General features: G+C 42.5%; 1 protein-coding gene across 5 annotated transcripts in view; it reads right to left on the reverse strand.

Annotated features, from left to right (window-relative positions):
• Positions 1 to 22,864, reverse strand: part of tango6 (transport and golgi organization 6 homolog (Drosophila)) — a 207,085-nt gene that overhangs the window by 147,087 nt on the left and 37,134 nt on the right. For all 5 annotated transcript variants that reach the window (XR_015759906.1, XM_043706471.2, XM_043706470.2 and 2 more), the window contains exon 5: positions 17,010 to 17,146. Coding sequence is in view for 4 of the 5 variants with exons in the window: in XM_043706471.2 (XP_043562406.2) it covers positions 17,010 to 17,146 (137 nt within the window). In the remaining variant the exon portion in view is untranslated. The remainder of the gene's footprint in view (positions 1 to 17,009; positions 17,147 to 22,864) is intronic.

Below are 22,864 nucleotides of genomic sequence, written 5' to 3' on the forward strand. Positions count from 1 at the left end.
CCTGCAACCACACAGGATAAATGTGGATTTCCACAGCTTCCTCATTTCTCCTCCCCCCCACATTATCCCACTCCAAAGCCTCACAACTGACCACCGCCCTCCATCACTCCCCCCCCCACCCCCGACTTATCACTTTCTCCCTCACCTTCATCCACCTATTGCTTTCTCAGCTACCTTCCTCCCAACACCAGCCCCTCCCATTTATATCTCAGCCCCCATCCCACAAGTTTCATTCCTGATGAAGGGATTATGCCTGAAATGTCGATTCCTGCTCCTCGGATGCTGCTTGACCTGCTGTGCTTTCCCAGCAAAACTCTCAACTTACATCGTGTATATGTCAGGACCTTGCTGTCCCCCAACTCTGGGAACATACGAACCCACATTTATGCTTGCAAACTTTGTGCGAGTAATACTCAATTCCCTGACCTTAAATGGGTTAAATGAGCACAGGTGATGTTCTCAATGACATACTTCATTGAACAGTTTGATCCTGTCTCTTACCATATGTCAGAAATTGACTTTCTCAAGTTCTAAATATGAACAGTAAACACTCAGGATGTAGGTTTGTTCGCGGAGCTGAAAGGTTCATTTTCAGATGTTTTGTCACCATATTAGGTAACATCTTCAGTGAGCCTCTAGACGAAACACTGCTGGCGTTTCCTGCTTTCTGTTTAAATGTCTGGGTTTCCTTGGGTTGGTGATGTCATTTCCTATGGTGACATCATTTCTTGTTCTTTTTCTCAGGGGGTGGTAAATGGGGTTTAAGTCAATGTGTTTGTTGATAGAGTTCCGGTTGGGATGCCACGCTTTAGAAATTCTCATGCGTGACTCTGTTTGGCTTGTCCTTGGATGGATGTGTTGTCAGTCGAAGTGATGTCCTTCCTTATCTGTATATAAGGATACAAGTGAGAGAGAGTCATGTCGTTTTGTGGCTAGTTGATGTTCACGTATCCTAGTGGCTAGTTTTCTGCCTGTTTGTCTAATTAGTGTTTGTTACAGTTCTTGCACGGTATTTTGTAAATGAAATTAGTTTTGCTTGTTGTCTGTATAGGGTGTTTCAAGTTCATTACCTGCTGTTTTAGCGTGTTGGTGGATTTGTGGGCTACCATGATGCTAAGGGGTCTGATTAGTCTGGCAGTCATTTCCGAGATGTCTTTGATGTAGGAGAGAGTGGCTAGGATCTCTGGACGTATTTTGTCTGCTTGGTTGGGTTTGTTGCTGAGAAATTGGTGGACTGTGTTCATTGGGTACCCATTCTTTTTGAATAGATTGTCTAGGTGATTTTCCTCTGCTCTGCATAGTTCCTCTGTGCTGAAGTGAGGGGTGGCTCATTGAAATAATGTTCTGATGCAGCTTCGTTTGTGGATGTTGTGATGATTGCTTCTGTAGTTCAGTATTTGGTCCGTATATGTTGTTTTCCTGTAGACGTTAGTTTGAAGTTGCCCATTGGCTGTTCGCTCTACTACGACATCTAGGAATGGCAGTTTGTTGTTTTCCTCTTCTTTAGTGAATTTTATGTCAGTAAGGATATTATTGATGGTCTTGAAGGTTTCCTCTAACTTGTTGCGTTTAGTGATGACGTGTCATCCACGTAGCGGACCCAGAATTTGGGTTGAATGGTTGGCAGAGCTGTTTGCTCGGCAGAGCTGTTTGCTCAAGTCTCTGCATTATTGTCTTTACTAAGAATCCTGATATCGGAGATCCCATGGGTGTTCCGTTGGTTTGTTTGTAGGTTTTGTTGTTGAAAGTGAAGTGGGTGATAAGGCATGGGTCCGCTAGTTTGACAATACTGTCCTAGCTGATGAAATTGATGGTGTTTGGTGCATGTGTCTTTGGGTCTTCTAATAGTGTAGTCAGTGTTTCCTTGGCTGGGTTGATATTGATTGATGTGAACAAGGCTATTACATCAAAGGAGACCATTATTTCAACCTCTTCTATCTTGGTGTCTTTGATGGTCTTCAGGAATTCTTGTATGGAGTGGTGTGAGTCTTCTGCTAGGTGTTTTAGTCTTTGGTGTAGCTCCTTGGCCAATCTTTAAGTTGATGTTCCAGGTAGCGAGACTATGGGTCTGAGGGGGGCTCCTGGTTTGTGAATTTTGGGTAATCCATTGAAGCGTCGTGTGTTGGATCTGTCTGGTTTCACCCAAGAATTCCTGAAGACCATCAAAGACATCAGCTCAGTGAGTAAACCTACATCCAGAACTTCAACCTGAGCTACAAATCTTCTCAAAACTTGCTAGTAAACACTCAGTCCCGTCCCTCCCCCACCACCCTCAACACCTTCTGAAATGGAGGGAGATCTTTTATCATTGTTGTCTGGTACAGATTTAATCCAACACAATGAAAAACTGAATTCCATGATGCTGGAGCACAAGTGTAATAGCTGTATGCTTATGGCACACACATCTACATATGTATAGACCATAAAACCATAAGACATAGTGGCAATAGTAGGCCATTCAGCCCACTGAGTGTGCTGCACCATTCAATGAGATCATGGCTGATCGAATAATCCTCAACTCCATTTTCCTGCCCTTTCCATATAACTTTTGATTCCCTTACTGATTAAAAATCTGTATCTGAGTCTTGGATATACTTTACAACTCAACCTCAACAGCCCTATGTGGTAAAGAATTCCACAGATTCACCAACTTCTGAGAGTAGAAATTTATCCTCATTTCCATTTTAAATATGTACCTCATTATTCTGTGATTATCCTCTCATGTCCTATAGCCTCCAACAAGGGAAAACCTTTCCACATCTACCTTGTCTTGTCCTCTAAAAATCGTATATGTTTCAAGAAGGTCATTTCTCATTCTTCTAAATTGCAGTGAGGTATTGAAGAGTTAATTTGCTCTACTGACTTGCAGGAAATTGAATGCTCTGGAGGAAGGGGGGGAGCAGAGTGGGATGTCTCTGTTCTACAGGTAGAACGTAAGGAATTTACATTCCCATCTCTTGCCATTCTGAGCCATTTAAATGGCCATCTCCTATTATTCATCATCCTATTCAAAATCAACATGAACACTGCAGATGGAATTTTGACCACTCTCTCTAGTTCAAAAAACGATTTGCAACAGATTTGACCATTGAGGAATGATTTACATTACATTGCTTCTACAGATGATTAGGTCACTACATTGTGTCTTGAGTGGCATGTGACTGTGGGGAGTGACTGGGGGGTGGGTTGTCTTGTGGGCATCACAAAATGTGATGTAAAGATTTTGTATAAAGACTGTTCCTTTGTTCAGGGAGACCTCTCGACACGCTTCGTAAGCATGGCGAAGAGTGTTAAGAGTTTTTCCATTGTTTGTACTGTATTTACTTAATAAAATTTGGTTGTTGTTCACAGCAGTTGGCACCTGCAGCTGCATCAAGTGTGTACGAATCTCAGAAAAAAGAACATAACAGCTGTAAGTGCAGGCCCAACCTTCTCATAAGACTCTCTCCCCACACTTGGTATCAGCCTACTGAACCTTCTCTGAACTTCATCCAATACCAGTTTATCTTTCTTTAGTCAAAGGGCCCATAATAAGTAAGTGCCTCATATAGTTTTAGTAAAATCTTTTATATTCCATTTCCTTTGAAATAAAGGCCAACAATCCATTATGTTTGTGATTACTTTCTGCAGTCTTTCTTCATTTAAATAGTGTACAGCTCCTCTATTCTTCCTGCTAAAGTGCATAAACTTTTCCACATTATGTTTTTGCCTACTTGCTTAACTTGTCTATATCTTTCTACAAACTCTTTGCATCATCCTTACCCTTTGCCTTCCCACGAATTTTTGGGTCAGCTGCAAACGTGGCTAGTCAGTTCACTTTCCTCATCCTAGTCATTAATACATATTTTAAATAATTGTAGTCCCAGCACCAATCTCTATGGCACTCCACTAGTTACAGATTGCCATCCTGAAGATGTCCTCCTTGTTCCAACTTATTCTCTTTGATTACTTAGCCAACCCTCTGTCAATATTATCTCCAACATCATTGACTCCTATCTTAAGTAGTAACATGTGGTACAGTACCAAACTCCTCCTGAAAATCCAAATATATTACATCCACTGCTTTCCTTTTATCGATCCTGCTTGTTACCTCCTCAAAGAATTCTTGTAAATTTATCAGGCCTGAGTTTCTCTTCATGAAGCCATGCTGACTCTGCTTGATCATATTATAGAAACACAGAAGCAGTAACAATAGGCAATTCAGTCCTTTGAGCCCACTTGATCATGGCTGATAGTATGACTGTTCATTACTTTGTTCCTACCTATGTCCCAAACCCTTTGATCACTTTAGCCCTAAGAATTATATCTATCTCCTTCTTGAAACTATTGAATGGTTAGCCTCAACTGCTTTATGTGGCAGAAGATTCCACTATCTAGGTGAAGAAATCTCTCATCTCAGTCCTAAATGTTTTACCCTATTTACTTCTTCAATTTCTGTTAATAACACAATTGCATGATTTTTTTCGATATCATTCTCCACCTGTATATGTGTATGTTTAAGAAGAAATGAATAAAGTTTATTTGGTTTAGATTTTAGAGTGGTCTAAATAAACATGATATTCTTCCAAATTAAACATACAAAATCCTGCTTTACACTTATTACTGAAAATCGTAACATTCAAAACTGATTAAAACATTCCCTCTAAATCATACCATGTTTGGGATAACCAAAAGGTGAGGAGAAAAGAGAAACATTATCCCATCACTTCTTCCCATCTGTGATTATTATACATACATATTCACACACATGTATATACATGCAATGTATTGTAAATTGATTAGTTACTTCAATTCATAAATAGTTTGGTACCATTGTGATAAGTATGAATTGCGAGGAATAGAGTCTGTGGTAAAGATATAGAGTTTCTGGCAGACATCAAAGACAATGGCTTTGAACTTTCCAATCTTTAACTGGAGGAGATTAAGATTAGATAGACTGACAATAAAGGCAGTGGAAGGCTGATAGAGATGGTGGAGATTTGAGCTGGATGTGGTCAGGGTATATGTGAAACTCCGATCCCATCTTTTTGGATGATGATGCCAAAGGGTAGCACTGAGACAAGGAAGAGAAAGAGCCAAGGACAGATCAAAGCTGAAATGGACAACCATGCCAAAGTATGTTATAGTTAGTGACTGTCACTCTTGAATCAGATTTGGGGTCTATGAGTGAGTATCAAAAAATTTGATGGCTTTGGAGAGGAAAGAGAGGCTATCGGGGACTGGCAGGCAAGTGAATTTAAGGACATGATCAGATTAGCTATGATATCACTGAATAATGGAACATGTTCAGAAAGTTTACTTCTGCTCCTATTTCTCATGTTATGTTTTAGTGATTGATCCAATTTGGAACAAAGAAAGCATGGGACATGGTAGAGAGAATCAGATTGTTTCTCGTAGTTGAGGTGTCATAAATATAAAATTAAATGTAGGCGATTTAAAATAGAAGGAAAAATTTCTTCACATAGAGCTTAAAGGCTATGGAACTCACTTCCACAGTTAATGATTTAGGACTCAACTGTTCACATTCTAATTAGATTGGAGAATTGGATGATGGATGGGGGAATAAAGTGAAATGGAATAGTGCAAATTAATATGATTGGACAATCTACTTGCAGGGAACATAAAATCCAAAACGGGACCGATGGGACTGAATAGCTTATTAGATGTCATAGCATACGTAAAGTTAGCTGTTGAAAGCTGAGGCTGCAGGTTGGACGTGCAGTTCAACAGCTCCATCTACTGGGAAAGAAGAAGTGACTGAAATGTTGACAGCTCTTCACTTAAGAATGAAAAATGCCAGTTCAAAACTACCCAAACATGTCAGGACAAGTATGCAACATATAGAAAATATAATTTTTTATGCGCCTATTTTGATGAATTTTGTGAGATGACATCCATTCACTAGTTTATTTTTCAGGATAATGGCCTAACCAATCATGATGTGGAAGTGCTGGTGTTGGATGAGGTAAAAATTCACACGAGCACTCTGAAAACTAATGTTTTCAAATCAACCTGCTGGACTATAGTCTGGTGCCATGTGATTTTTGACCCTAACCAATCACAGTCAATTTTCCTGAAGCAGGAGAGGGGAATACCCAGAGATAGTCACTAATACTTCAAAGCATGAGACATAAGGCAAAACCGTGCAAGTAGTGGTGAAATAAATATAAGCATGTTTTGAGATACCCTTGTAGCCTTAATGGGAATATAAATAGTTTTGTTTCATGCTTAGAAATTGGCTTTTTTTTTAAAGCTATTGGTTTGCAGTTCTAATGAGGAATATCAAATTTCCACTATTTTCTGAATGCAATTTTGTACAGAACTGTTGTCTTTCTTTCACTTACTTATAGATAACATGATTTTTTTTTTAAAATCACAGGAAACTTATGAGTTGATTCATTGAGCAGCAGTTGTTAAGAACTGTAGAAATTGTAACCAAGTCAGCGAGCTGGACCTTATAGAATACAAATTCCCTGATTGGGATTAATCTGGTAGTTCTGGCTGACGTGACTTGGCTGAAGCTCAACCAGGTGCTACAACTGGCTTTATTACAGGAAATGTGGCAAATGGAGCATGTCAGTCGCAAGGTATTCTGATGGCAGTGGACACCCTCGCCTGTCTGCCTTAGCTTGGGAAACAGTACTCGATGGAGGAGAAAGTGAGGTCTGCAGATGCTGGAGATCAGAGCTGAAAATGTGTTGCTGGAAAAGCACAGCAGGTCAGGCAGCATCCAGGGAACAGGAGAATCGACGTTTCGGGCATAAGCCCTTCTTCAAGGCTCGATTGCAAACAACTGCATAGACTCACTCAGAAAATATCCTGATAAGAATGACATTAGGTGGGCCAACAGGGAAATCCCAAAACAAAACCAAATGTTGGCCAGTTATAATTTTCTTCATGATCGTGCCTGGTAAGATATTGTAATTGTTGTCGTTATGCAGATTCAGGACAGTAACAGAGTCATATTAGACTTAAATAGATTAAGTTTACTCGTAGGTCAGTATCCAGGAGGATGTCCAAGAGAGTTCATACCTTGAAAATTACACCTGCATGTGGTTTGGATCCAATTAAATGGCCATCTGATTTGAATGGAGATTAACACTGACCCGGCTGTTGCAGTGATAGCAGAATCAGGTTTTTATAAGGGCTCTGAACTCCAGCCCTTAAATTTGTGCAAGACTTTAGCTAGGCTGAGAACCCATCAGTATTTACTGTGGAAAAGGACGTGGAAGATATTGAATGTAGGAAAATAGATGGTGACATCTTGAAAAATGCCCAAATTACAGAGGAGGAAGTGTTGGATGTTTTGAAATGTATAAAAGTGAATAAATCCCCAGGACCTGATCAGTCGTACCATAGAACTCTGTGGGAAGTTAGGGAAGTGATTGCTGGGCCTCTTGCTGAGATATTTGTATCTTCGATTGTCACGGGTGACTGGAAGACTGGAGGTTGGCTAACGTGGTGCCACTATTTAAGAAAGGTGTAAGGGCAAGCGAGGGAACTATAGACCAGTGAGCCTGACATCGGTGATGGGCAAGTTGTTGGAGGAAATCCTGAGGGACAGGATGTACATGTACAAGGACTGATTAGGGATAGTCAACATAGCTTTTGCATGGGAAATCATGTCTCACAAACTTGATTGAGTTTTTTGAAAAAGTAACAAAGAAGATTGATGAGGGCAGAACAGTGGACGTGATCTATATGGACCTCAGATTGTCTACAGGAATAGAGCCAGAAGACTGGAGAATAGCAAATGTGGTTCCCCTGTTCAAGAAGGGGAGTATAGACAACCCCTATAGACCAGTGAGCCTTACTTCAGTTGTTGGTAAATTGTTGGAAAAGGTTATAAGAGATAGGATTTATAATCGTCTAGAAAAGAAGAATTTGATTAGGGATAGTCAGCACAGTTTTGTGAAGGGTAGGTCATGCCTCACAAACCTTATTGAGTTCTTTGAGAAGGTGACCAAATAGGTAGATGAGAGTAAACCGGTTGATGTGGTGTATATGGATTTCAGCAAGGCGTTCGATAAGGTTCCCCATAGTAGGCTATTGTACGAAATGTGGAAGAATGGGATTGTGGGAGATATGGCAGTTTGGATCAGTAATTGGCTTGCTGAAAGAAGACAGAGGGTGGTGGTTGATGGGAAGTGTTCATCCTGGAGTCCAGTTACTAGTGGTGTACCGCAAGGGTCGGTGTTGGGACCACTGCTGTTCGTCAGTTTTATAAACGACCTGGATGAGGACGTAGAAGGATGGGTTAGTAAATTTGCAGACGACACTAAGATCGGTGGAGTTGTGGATAGTGACGAAGGATGTTGTAGGTTACAGAGAGACATAGATAAGCTGCAGAGCTGGGCTGAGAGGTGGCAAATGGAGTTTAATGCGGACAAGTGTGAGGTGATTCACTTTGGTCGGAGTAACCGGAATGCAAAGTACTGGGATAATGGTAAGATTCTTGGTAGCATAGATGTGTAGAGAGATCTCGGTGTCCATGTACACAGATCCTTGAAAGTTGTCACCCAGTGAGACAGGGTTGTTAAGAAGGCATACAGTTTTTTAGCTTTTATTAATAGAGGGATCGAGTTCTGGAACCATGAGGTTATGCTGCAGCTGTACAAAACTCTGGTGCGGCCGCACTTGGAGTATTGTGTACAGTTCTGGTCACCGCATTATAAGGAGGATGTGAAAGCTTTGGAAAGGGTGCAGAGGAGATTTAGATTACATTACATTTTAGATTAGATTACATTACAGTGTGGAAACAGGCCCTTCGGCCCAACAAGTCCACACCAACCCGCCGAAGCGCAACCCACACATACCCCTAACCTAACACTACGGGCAATTTAGTATGGCCAATTCACCTGACCTGCACATCTTTGGACTGTGGGAGGAAACCGGAGCACCCGGAGGAAACCCACGCAGACACGGGGAGAACGTGCAAACTCCACACAGTCAGTCGCCTGAGGCGGGAATTGAACCCCGGACTCTGGCGCTGTGAGGCAGCAGTGCTAACCACTGGGCCACCGTGCCGCCTGGTATAAAGGGAAGGTCTCATGAGGAAAGGCTGAGGGACTTGAGGCTGTTTTCGTTAGAGAGAAGGTTGAGAGGTGACTTAATAGAGACATATAATATAATCAGAGGGTTAGATAGGGTGGACAGGGAGAGCCTTTTTCCAAGTATGGTGACGGCGAGCACGAGGGGGCATAGCTTTAAATTGAGGGGTGATAGATATAGGACAGATGTCAGAGGTAGTTTACTCAGAGAGTAGTAAGGGTATGGAATGCTTTGCCTGCAACGGTAGTAGATTCGCCAACTTTAAGTACATTTAAGTCATCAATGGGCAAGCATATGGATGTACATGGAATAGTGTAGGTTTGATGGGCTTCAGATTGGTATGACAGGTCGGTGCAACATCGAGGGCCGAAGGGCTTGTACTGCGCTGTAATGTTCTATGTTCAATAAGGCATTGACAAGGTCACCCATGGGAGACTGATTAGCAAGGTTAGATCTCATGGAATACAGGGAGAACTAGCCATTTGGATACAGAACTGGCTCAAAGGTAGAAGACAGAGGGTGGTGGTGGAGGGTTGTTTTTCAGACTGGAGGCCTGTGACCAGTGGAGTGCCACAAGGATCAGTGCTGAGTCCTCTACTTTTCATCATTTATATAAATGATTTGGATGTGAGCATAAGAGGGAGAGTTAGTAAGTTTGCAGATGACACCAAAATTGGAGGTGTAGTGGACAGCGAAGATTACTACCTCAGATTACAACAGGATCTTGATCAGATGGGCCAATGGGCTGAGAAGTGACAGATGGAATTTAATTTAGATAAATGCGAGGTGCTGCATTTTGAGAAAGCAAATCTTATGCAGGACTTATACGCTTAATGGTAAGGTCTTGGGGAGTGTTGCTGAACAAAGAGACCTTGGAGTGCAGGTTCATAGCTCCTTGAAAGTGGAGTCGCAGGGAGATAGGACAGTGAAGGAAGAGTTTGGTATGCTTTCCTTTATTGGTCAGAGTATTGAGTACAGGAGTTGGGAGGTCATGTTGCGGCTGTACAGGACATTAGTTAGGCCACTTTTGGAATATTGCGTGTAATTCTGGTCTCCTTTCTATCGGAAAGATGTTGTGAAACTTGAAAGGGCTCAGAAAAGATTTACAAGAATGTTGCCAAGATTGGAGGATTTGAGCTATAGGGAGAGGTTGAATAGGCTGGAGCTGTTTTCTCTGGAGCGTCAGAAGCTGAAGTGTGACCTTATAGAAGTTTACAAAATTATGAAGTGCATGGATAGGATAAATAGACAAAGTCTTTTTCCTGGGGTGGGGGAGTCCAGAACTAGAGGGCATATGTTTAGGGTAAGGCAGGGGAGGGGGGGGGGGGGGGGGGGGGAGGTATAAAAACAATTAATATCCTTAAGGGTTTGTACCAATATACAAGACTGCCATTCTGCTTGTAGTCAGTAATGTTTCAGCAGACAATGGAGAACATTCCTCATTTACCTAGATGACATCCTGATAACAAAGAACACTAATAAGGAATACTTCCAGAACTTTGGATATAGTCGGAAGGCATTTTTCCAAGGAAGGTGTACACCTAAGAAGAGAAAACTGTGTTCCAGGTCCCCTAAATGACCTACTTGAGCTACAGGGTCAACAAGACCAGTTTACACCCATTGAAACTCAAAGTGAGATCAATCAAAGGTGCCCTGGCTCCCACATCTGGCCAAGAGGTGAGTTCATTTCTGGATTTGATAAATTATGACAAAGGTCACACACAACCTGGCATCCATCCTAGTACAATTCAATCAACTCCTTAAAAAGGGTCGGGTTTGGAAACAGTCTCAGACAGACCCTAACTTTTTTATGAAATGAAGAAATAACCACTATCCTTTAATGAAAATTGAATTAAGTACGTTTGTTGGAAATCATAAACAAAAACAGAGGTTGCTGGAGAAGTTCAGCAGGTCTGGCAGCATCTGTGAACAGAAATCAAAATTAACATTCAGGTCTGGTGATCCTTCCTCAAAACGTCCATGTGATGGCACACTATGATCCCAAGAAAGGTCTGGTATTGACATGTGATGTCACCCCATATGGCATCAGGTTTTTATTAGCTCATAGCTGGCCCACTGGAGACAAGGGACCAATAACTAATGCAATAGGGGCAGAGCAAATGTGGATGTATTGAGCCACTTTCTATTAGCAGATATACCAGCTGTGGTACCCTCAGTGGAAGAGCTGATTCAATTTTCTGGACACGCTACAAGTCACAGCTGATAATATCAGACTTTGGACACAAAGATCCAGTCCTTTCCAAACTGAAACAATTGTTGCTAACGGGGAAACCAAAGGGTTGTTCCAGCTACAACTGAAATTTGTTGGACCCAGAGAGACAGTGGAGGACAACATTGTTAAGGAGAAGGAACAGTGACTGCAGACCAAGTAGGGGTTTGTAGTCCGTGATTATCATGAATCTTTGCCGTAAAAGTATTGGTGGAACTTCCTGACTCCAAATATAATCGCCAATCCTCCTTTTTCTATTTGGGCGTATTTACACTCTGCATTAGCTCAAGTCCTAGGTGCATTAGCTATTGGTCCCTCCTCTCCAGTGGGCCACCTATGTGCTAAAAATACCTCAATGCCATATGGGGTGGCATCACATGTCAATACCAGATCTTTCTTGGGATCATAGTCAAATACTGACTAAACACCACCAAGGCCATCCAGGGATGTCCTATTGAATGGTGAAGCATGCTTGAGGGGCCAAATGGCCTACTCTTATTCCTATTTCTTTTAGTCTTATAGCAGATCGTGGACAACATTCAGGCTTGAACCAATAAGTGGCAAGTGACATTCACATCACATAACTACCAGTCAATAACCACTTCCAACAAGACAGAACCTAAATACTTCCCTTTGACATTTGTTACCATTTGTGGCAGAATAGCCCACTATCAACATCCTGAGAGTTCCAATTGTCCAGAAACTGAATGAGACCAGCTATATAAATACTTTGAATAAAACAGCAAGCCAGCGATTGGGAATACTGAGTTAAGTGAGCCACCTCCTTAGTTCCCAAATCCTGTTCATTGTTTCCCCATTTGCCTGGACGAGTGCAGGTCCATCAACACTGCATAAGCTTGACAGCATTCAGGACGAAGCAGCCCTGCTTAACTGGCATCCCAATCACGAAGCTAAAGGAGCAAAGGGATACAGATCTTTAGAAAATAGGTGGCAGGTTTAGATAGAGGATCTGGATTGGCGCAAGCTTGAGGGCTGAAGGGCCTGTTCCTGTGCTATAATTGTTCTTTGTTCTAAAGATCCACTCCTTCCACCACCCAAGTAAAGCGTAGCAATATATACATCTACAAGGTGCACTGCAACAACTCACTCAGGCTCCTTCAAAGGCACCTTCTAAACCCATAACCTCTACCATTTAGGATAAGGGCAGCAAATGCATAGGGGAACTCTATCACTTCCAAGTTCCCCAAGCCACCGATCAACTTGACTTGAATATTGCTATTCCTTCCCACTTACTGGACAAAATCCTGTGACTCCCTTTGTAATAGCACTGAGAGAATATCTATATCCTAAGTATACCAACACTATTTGACCCAGGAGATAATGAGGGAATATTAAAAAAACAGTATATTAGTCATGGGTGGCATTTTTAATCATGTAGATTGGGAAATCAGATTGACAGTCGTAGCCGGAGGAAGAATTCATAAAATTTATATGGAACATTTTCCAGAACAATATAGGAACAAATTATAGATGCTGGAATCTGTAATGAAAACAAAAAATGCTGGAGATCACAGGTCAAGCAGTATCTATGACTCTTCTTCAGTGCTGACGTGAAGTGTGGAGGGAATAGCATTTATGCAAGGGAGGGGGAGGTGGCTGGACTGCTGGGGGAGAAAGGGTGTTGACAGTTCAGATTAAGTGATCAAAATGTGAACATGGCTAAAAAGCGGTGTATCTAACTGCCAGACAGGAAAGAACACATAGTCCCTCTGGAGTGAGGGGGGGAAGAGAAAAGAGTACATGTTGAGAGAATACAACCAGCAAAGCTAAAAGAAAGGGAAGGAATGAGAGTGGGTTCACAGTCTGAAGGTGCTGAACTCAACATCACATCCAGAAGGTTATAAATCGTCTGGTCTGAAGATGAGATGTTGTCCATGCACACAATTCTGGTTGCCCTTCTATAGGAAGGATGTTGTTAAACGTGAGGGGATGCAGAAATTATTTCCAAGGATGTTCCTGGGACTGGAGGGTTTGAGAGGGAGAGCCTGAATAGGTTGGAACTTTTTTCCTCTGGAATGTCAAGAGTTGAAGGTAACCTTGGAGAAGTTTATAAAATCATGAAGGAGATGGATAGATTGAATAGCCAAGATCTTTGTCATAGAGTGAGGGAGTCCAAAACTAGAGGACATAAGTTTAAGGCAAGAGGGGAAAGATTTAAAAAGGATCTGACAGCTAAAGTTTTCATGGAGAGGGTGATGGGTATATGGAATGAGCTACCAGAAGAGGTGATGGAGGCAGGTAAAATTACAACATTTAAATGATTAGATTAGATTACCCACAGTGTGGAAACAGGCCCTTTGGCCCAACCCCAGTCTACACCGACCCTCCGAAGAGTAATCTACCCAGACCCATTTCCCTCTGACTAATGCACCTAACACTATGGGCAATTTAGCATGGCCAATCCACCTGACCTGTACATCTTGTGGTACACCACTAGGAATTGAACTCCAAGATGAACATTTCCCATCAACCACCACCCTGTGTTTTCTTTCAGCTAACCAATTTCTGATCCAAACTGTTAAATCATCCTCAATCCCATGCCTCTGTATTTTGTGCAATAGCCTACCTTGGGGAACCTTATCAAACTCTTTACTGAAATCCATGTACACCGCACCAATGGCTTTGCCCTCATCCACCTGTTTGGTCACCTTCTCAAAGAACTCAACCAGGTTTGTGGGGCACAACCTACCTTTCACAAAGTGTTGACTATCCCTAATCAACTTATTCCTATTGAGATGATTATAAATCCTATCTCTTATCACCTTTTCCAACACTTTACCCACAATCGAAGTAAGGCTCACAGGTCTATAACTTCCAGGGTTGTCTCTATTCCCCTTCTTGAACAAGGGAATAACATTTGCTATCCTCCAGTCTTCTGGTGCTATTTCTGTCGACAATGACGACAATAAGATCAAAGCCAAAGGCTCAGCAATCTCCTCCCTGACTTCCCAGAGAATCCTAGGATAAATCCCATCAGACTAGGGGATTTCTATATTTTCACACTTTCCAGAATTTCTAACACTCCTCCTTATGAACCTCAATCCCATCTAGTCTAGTAGCTTGTTTCTCAGTATTTTCCTCAACAATATTGTCTTTTCCCAGTATGAATACTGACGAAAAATATTCATTTAGCACTATCTCCTCTGACTCCATGCACAACTTCCCACTTCCTTGATTGGCCCTAATCTTAGTCTTGTCATTCTTTTATCCCTTATATTCCTATAGAAAGTTTTAGAGTTTTCCCTGATCCTATTTGCCAATGGCTTTTCATATCCCTACCTTGCTTGTCTTAGTTCTCTCTTCCGGTCTTTCCTGGCTACCCTGTAACTTTCAATCACCCAACGAGCCTTCACATTTCATCCTAACATAAGCCATCTTCTTCCTCTTGACAAGAAAATCAACTTTGCTCGTAAACCACAGCTCCTGCACTCATCAACTTCCTCCCTGCCTGACAGGTACATACTTATCAAGGACACACACTAACTGTTCCTTGAATAAGCTCTACATTTCTATTGTGTTCATCCCCCGCAGTTTCCTTCCCCATCCTTGAAATTCTAAATCTTGTCTAATTTCATCGTAATTGGAGTTCCCCCAGCTGTAGCTCTTGCCATCTGGTATATACCTATCCCTTTCCACTGCTAAAGTAAACATAATTGTGGTCACCATCACCAAAATGCTCACCTACCTTCAAATCTAACACCTGGACAGATTCATTACCCAGTACCAAATCTAATGTGGTTTCGCCCACTTGTTGGCCTGTCTACATATGGTGTCAGAAAACTATCCTGCACACAATGGACAAAAACTGAACCATCTAAAGTACTTGAACTATAGTATTTCCAGTCAATATTTGGAAAGTTAAAGACCTCATAACAACTATCCTGTCATTCTCACTCCTATCGAGAATCATCTTTGCAATCCTTTCCTCAACATCTCTAGAACTATTTCAGAGGCCTATAGAAAACTTGCTACATGGTGATCTCTCCTTCCCTCTTTCTAATCTCAACCCATACTACCTCAGTTGACAAGTCCTCAAACGTCCTTTCTGCAGCAATGCCACACTTCCCCCTCTTTTACCATCTTCTATGTTCTTTCTGAAACATCTAAATCCCGGAACCTTCAACAACCATTCCTGTCCCTCTGCTACACATGTCTCTAATGGCCACAACATCGAAGTCCCAGGTACCAACCCATGCTGCAAGTTCATCCAACTTAATCTGAATGCTCCTGGCATTGAAACAGACAAACTTTAAATCAACTTCTTGCTTGCCGGTGCCCTCTTGCAACCCTGAAACCTTATTTTGGACCTCCCTACTCTCAACCTCCTCTATACTTGAACTACAAGTTAGATTCCCTATTATCACAGGACTGTTAATTTAGACACCAAGGTAACGGTCTAGGGATCCGGGTTGGAATCTTGCCACAGCAGATGGTGGAATTTGAATTCAGTGACTATCTGGAGTTAAGAATCTAATGATGACAATGGATCCATTGTCAATTATTGGAAAAACCCATCTAGTTCACTAATGTCCTTTAGAGAAAGAAACTGCCATCTTTACATGTGACTCCTGACCCACAGAAATATTGTTGACTCCTAACTGTCTTCTGAGCCATTAGGGATGGACAATATATGCTGCCTAGCCAGTCCTGCCCCTCATCTCATGGATGAATAAAGGCAAAAAAAAAGATAATTTTGGGAGTGGGAATGCAGCGAAGCTCAGCAAAAAGAAAGGAAATGGATGAATCTCACAGACAAGGGGATGGAAAACATTCTCCTTAATTCTATTTGCCAAAGCTATCTCATGTCCCCTCTTTGCCCTCTTGAATTCCCTCTGTAGTATACACCTACTGTCCTTATACTCCTCTAGGGATTCACTCAATCCCAGTTATCTATACCTGATACATGCCTCCTTTTTCTTGACCAGAGCCTCAACTTCTGTAGTCATCCAGCATTCCCTACACCGACCAGCCTTGCTCTTCACACCAACATGAACACTTAGTCTCCAAACTCTCTCTCAAAGGCCTCTCACTTCCTAACCATCCCTTTACCTGCGAATAGCCTCCCCCAATCAACTTTTAAACGTTCTTGGCTAATACCATCAAAATTGGCCTTCCTCCAATTTAGGAGAAAGTAAGGACTGCAGTTGTTGAAGAGTCAAGAGTTGAAAAGGATGGTGCTGGATAAGCACAGCAGGTCAGGCAGCATCCAAGGAATAGGAAAGTTGTTTCAGGCATAAGCCCTTCAGCATCCTTTTCCATAATTCTAATTGTTATGATCACTTGCCCCAAAGTGTTTCCCCACTGACATGTGCCTTGCCTTATTTCCCAACAGAAGGTCATGTATTGCTCCTTCTGTAGTAGGCACATCCACATGAGAAAGTTTTCTGGTATACACTTAAATTCTTCCCCATCCAAGCCCTTAACACTATGAGAGTCCCAGTCTATGTTTGGAAAGTTAAAATCATTACAACCTCATTATTCTTAAAGATATCTGAAATCCCCTTGCAAATTTGCTTCTCAATTTCCTGGTGACTATTGGGATACATGTAATACAATCCCATTAAGGTGATCATTGCTTTCTTATTTCTTAGTTTGTGCCCAAACAATCAACCTACATTTCCCCACCCTGTACTCCATCTACACTGGCCATACTTATCCACTCTGATTTCTAAACAAACATGTACTTTGAAAAGTTCCCCGTCTTTACCTGAGGGCACACCTGCCTGTAGTATTCTTCAACAGACAGACACTGCTGAGGACAGGATGCCAGAATCCTGGCAACAATATCACACTTTCTCCAATCAGCAGCTGCGGCTTCTGCACTTTGACCTCCAGCAATTCCAGCTGTAAACATACAAGAAAGAAACGAGAAGTGGCCTCAAAGTAGGTCAACACACAATTTCAAACTCACCCTCCCTGCCAAACCTGAACATACCCCCAAATCAGTACACATAAACCCCAAGCAGACATCCAACTCACTCTCCATGTCAAACTTGAGCACACCTCAAACCATGTGCAGAACCCATGAACACACATTTCATCTTCCATGTCCTACCCCGTGCACACTCTGAACCATAAAATACAACTCCCAAACACACATCTAACTGCTCTCCCAAATCACTACACCCTAAACTTGTTTACACAACCCCACAAATCAGTCTATACTAATTAACACTAAACTCCTCATGCACCCAACCAAATATCCAAACACACTCCTTAAACACCTAACTCTTCCAATCCCCCTAAAACCTGTGTGCATCCACTGAAACTTATGTATTCCCAATACCTGAACAAAAGATTTTTACAAAATGTTTTGTCTAAGCTCCAAAGTTCCACATACAACCGACATCAACGCACTGATCACAGTGTTGACTCCTGGTTTTGAAAGTAACTGCCATATAAGTTCATAAGATAAAGGAGTAGAATTAGGCCATTCAGCCTACTGTGTCTGCTCCATCATTTGATCATGGCTGATATGCTCCTCAACCCCACTTTCTTGCTTACTCTCCATATCCCTTCAACCATTACCAATTAAAAATCTGTCTAACTCCTCCTTAAATTTACTGTCACAGCATTTACTCACTTTAGGGTAGCAAATTCCAAACGTTCACAACCCTGACTAGTTTCTCCTCAACTGTTTTAAATTTGCCATCTCTTATCCTAAGACCATGAGCTTGTCCTAGGATGCCCCACAAGACGAAGCGTCCACTTCATGTCTATTTTATCCACACCTTTTATCATCAATATTATCTCAATTTGAGCTCCCATCATTCTTCTACATTCCAAACAGCGTAGGCCTAAACTGTTTAATTTCTCTTCAGACAACAAACCCTTCCTCTCTGGGATCAATCTCGTGAAACTCTTCTGAACTGCCTCCGATGACACAACATCTTTCCTCAAATAACGGGAACAAAACCGTGCACAGTACTCCACATGCAGTCTCACCAATACCTTGTACAGTTGCAACAATACTTCTTTAGCTTTATATTCTATTCCTTTAACTATAAAAGCCAACTTTCTATTCACTTTATTATCTGCTGTACCTGCTTGCTATTTTTGTTTGACTTAAGAATAAGTACACCCAGGCCCCTGTGGACCGGAGCACCCTGAAATTCTGTCCCCATTAAGATAATAGGTCGCCTTCCCATTTTTGCGACCCAAATGCATGACCTTTCATATATCAACGTTAAACTCCATCTGCCAGGTTTTGGCCCAACCTCCTAAACTATCTATATCCATTTGTAAGGTTCTTATTTCCTCAACGCAATTTACCACTGTCTGTTTTGAGTTGTCCAAAGATTTGGCGATAAAGACTTCTATCCCTGTATCCAAGTCATTAATGTAGATTGTAAATAGCTGGGGTCAAAGGACCAAATTGTGTGGCACTTCACTAGTCACATCTTACCATTCAGAAAAAAAACTCATTTATTCAGACTCTCTGTCTTCTATCCATCAGCCAGTCATCAGTCCAGGCTAGTAAATTACTCCTAATCCCATATGATCCAACCTTGTGAATTAACCTTTTGTACGACACTTTGTCAATTTCTAGAAGTTCAGATAAATTACATTTACAGCGTCCCCATTATCCACCTTGCTTCTTACACTTTTAATTAACTCTAATAAAATTATTGAGGAGAAAGTGAGGTCTGCAGATGTTGGAGATCAGAGCTGGAAATGTGTTGCTGGAAAAGTGCAGCAGGTCAGACAGCATCCAGGAAACAGGAGAATCGACGTTTCTGGCATAAGCCCTTCTTCAGGAATGGGGAAAGTTTGTCCAGCAGGCTAAGATAAAAGGTAGGGAGGAGGGACTTGGGGGAGTGGCGTCGGAAATGTGATAGGTGGAAAGAGGTAGTGGAAATGACGGCGGATGATGCGCTGTACATGGACAGCGCATCATCCGCCGTCATTTCCGCTACCTCCAAACGGACCCCACCACCAAGGATATATTTCCCTCCCCTCCCCTATCAGCATTCCGTAAAGACCACTCCCTCCGTGACTCCCTCGTCAGATCCACACCCCCCACCAACCCAACCTCCACTCCCTGCACCTTCCCCTGCAACCGCAGGAGGTGCAAGACTTGCGCCCACACCTCCCCCCTCACCTCCCTCCAAGGCCCCAAAGGAAACTTCCATATCCGCCACAGATTCACCTGCACCTCCACACATATCATCTATTGCATCCTCTGCACCCGATGTGGCCTCCTCTATATTGGGGAGACAGGCCGGCTACTTGCGGAGCGTTTCAGAGAACACCTCTGGGACACCCGGACCAACCAACCCAACCACCCTGTAGCTCAACATTTCAATTCCCCCTCCCACTCCACCAAGGATATGCAGGTCTTTGGACTCCTCCATCGTCAGACCACAACAAAACGACGGTTGGAGGAAGAACGCCTCATCTTCCGGCTAGGAACCCTCCAACCACAAGGGATGAACTCGGATTTCACCAGTTTCCTCATTTCCCCTCCCCCCACCCTGTCTCAGTCAAATCCATCAAATTCAGCACCGCCTTCCTAACCTGAGATCTTCTTCCCGACCTCTCCGCCCCCACCCCAGTCTGACCTATCACCCTCACCTTGACCTCTTTCCACCTATCACATTTCCGACGCCCCTCCCCCAAGTCCCTCCTCCCTACCTTTTATCTTAGCCTGCTGGACAAACTTTCCCCATTCCTGAAGAAGGACTTATGCCCGAAACATCGATTCTCCTGTTCCCTGGATGCTGTCTGACCTGCTGCGCTTTTCCAGCAACACATTTCCAGCTCTAATAAAATTAGTCAAACATGATTTGCCCTTCATGCTGACTCTGATGGATAGTGTTTTGACTTTCCAAATGTCCTGATATTGCTTCCTTGATAATTGATTCCAACACTTTCCACACAACAGATGCTAAACTAACTAGTCTGTAATTTCCCACGTTTTGCCTCCCTCCCTTTTTGAATAAGGGTTTACATTAGCCATTTTCCAATCCACTGGAACCTTTCCAGTGGGCAGGGAATTTTGGAATATTGTAAGCAATAGATCTACTGTCTTCACTACCACTTCCTTTAATAGCCTAGGATATAGGCCATCAGGCCCGGGGGACTTTTCTGTCCTCAATCCTAATAGTGTGCTTAGTACCTTTTCCCTATCAATGTTGATTGTTTTAAGTTCTACCTTATCTATTGCCTCTGACCTGCCTGTTCCAAACGAATGGTACTATTGTCCTCCACCATGAAAACTGAGGCAAAGTATTGATTCAGCATCTCTGCCATCTCAGTGCTCCTACTATGAACTCTCCAGTTTCATCTTCCCAAGGGACCTATATTCACATGAGCAACTCTCTTTCCCTTTTATATACCTATCAAGGCTTTTGCTATCCTTTTGATATTTTGTGCTCGTTTTCTTTCATAATTTACCTTAGCTTTTTTTTTAGCAAGAGGAGATAAGAAAATTAGTGAACGCTGCTCTCACACCCGCTGAACCTGTAAAAAACCCCATACACACAAATTCAACATCCCAAACTTATGCAGAGCCCCTAAAACATAGGTCCTATCCCCCAAGTATACCCCACAATGTGTATACCTCCCTCATAAACCTGTGTACACCACACTCCACCTGATCCCTCCATTGAACATACTACTCCTACACATCTCAAATGGGGGTAAAAATGACTCTAATTCATCTGATGCTCATGGGAGCTACCTTTTGACTTTCAGAGGCTTTTTCATTCTGAGTAACTTCTTTGTGAAGTGATCTAGTAATTTAAAACTACACTATTTGTATTTGTGTTGATTTGCAGGGTGTTTGAGCTCACAAACAGAATTAGTAGAATTCTTCAATATTCTCAAAAATCATAAACTCTCCAATAATTTCCAAGAGACCCCAGCATTTAAATCGACATAAGATAACACATATATGGCTTGCTTAAAGATTTGTAGCTTGGGTGCCGGTTGTCGCAGTAGGGGTACGTTCGCTGAGCTGGGAAGTTAGAACATAGAACATAGAAGAATACAGCGCAGTACAGGCCCTTTGGCCCTCGATGTTGCGCCGATCCAAGCCCACCTAACCTACACTAGCCCACTATCCTCCATATGCCTATCCAATGCCCATTTAAATGCCCATAAAAAGGGAGAGTCCACCACTGCTACTGGCAGGGCATTCCATGAACTCACGACTCGCTGAGTAACGAATCTACCCCTAACATCTGTCCTATACCTACCACCCCTTAATTTAAAGCTATGCCCCCTCGTAATGGCTGACTCCATACGTGGAAAAAGGTTCTCATGGTCAACCCTATCTAAACCCCTAATCATCTTGTACACCTCTATCAAGTCACCCCTAAACCTTCTTTTCTCCAATGAAAACAGCCCCAAGTGCCTCAGCCTTTCCTCATACGATCTTTCTACCATACCAGGCAACATCCTGGTAAACCTCGTCTGCACCCGTTCCAGTGCCTCCACATCCTTCCTATAGTATGGCGACCAAAACTGCACACAATACTCCAGATGCGGCCGCACCAGAGTCTTATACAACTGCAACATGACCTCAGTACTCCGGAACTCAATTCCTCTACCAATAAAAGCCAGTACGCCATATGCCTTCTTCACCGCACTATTTACCTGGGTGGCAACTTTCAAAGATTTGTGTACATGGACACCAAGATCCCTCTGCTCATCCACACTACTAAGTATCCGACCGTTAGCCCAGTACCCCATCTTTTTGTTACTCTTACCAAAGTGAATCACCTCACACTTACCTACATTGAACTCCATTTGCCACCTTTCTGCCCAGTTCTGCAGCTTATCTATATCCCTCTGTAACCTGCCACATCCTTCCTCACTGTCAACAACTCCTCCGACTTTTGTATCATCCGCAAACTTGCTCACCCAACCTTCTAACCCCTCCTCCAGGTCATTTATAAAAATGACAAACAGCAATGGTCCCAAAACAGATCCTTGCGGAACACCGCTAGTGACGGCACTCCAAGATGAACCTTTGCCATCAACTACTACCCTCTGTCTTCTTCCAGCCAGCCAACTCCCAATCCAAACCTCCAACTCACCCTCAATGCCATACCTCCATATTTTTTGCAGTAGTCTACCATGGGGAACCTTATCAAACGCCTTACTAAAATCCATATACACCACATCTACTGCTTTCCCCTCGTCCACCTCCTTAGTCACCTTCTCAAAGAATTCAATAAGGTTTGTGAGGCACGACCTGCCCTTCACAAAACCATGCTGACTATCCTTGATCACATTATTCCTATCCAGATGTTCATAAATCCTATCCCTTACAATTCTCTCTAAGATTTTGCCCACAACAGAAGTGAGACTCACCGGCCTATAGTTACTAGGGTTATCCCTACTCCCCTTCTTGAACAAGGGAACCACATTTGCTAGCCTCCAATCTTCTGGCACTACTCCTGTAGACAACGAGGACATAAAAATCAAGGCCAATGGCTCTGCAATCTCCTCCCTTGCTTCCCAGAGAATCCTAGGATAAATGCCATCAGGCCCAGGGGACTTATCTATTTTCACCCTTTCCAGAATTTCCAACACCTCTTCTCTACATACCTCAAA

This window comes from Chiloscyllium plagiosum, unplaced genomic scaffold (assembly GCF_037043375.1).
Source record: "Chiloscyllium plagiosum isolate Xiang-an unplaced genomic scaffold, Cpla_swu_hap1 HiC_scaffold_17, whole genome shotgun sequence".
Classification (NCBI taxonomy): Eukaryota; Metazoa; Chordata; class Chondrichthyes; order Orectolobiformes; family Hemiscylliidae; genus Chiloscyllium; species Chiloscyllium plagiosum.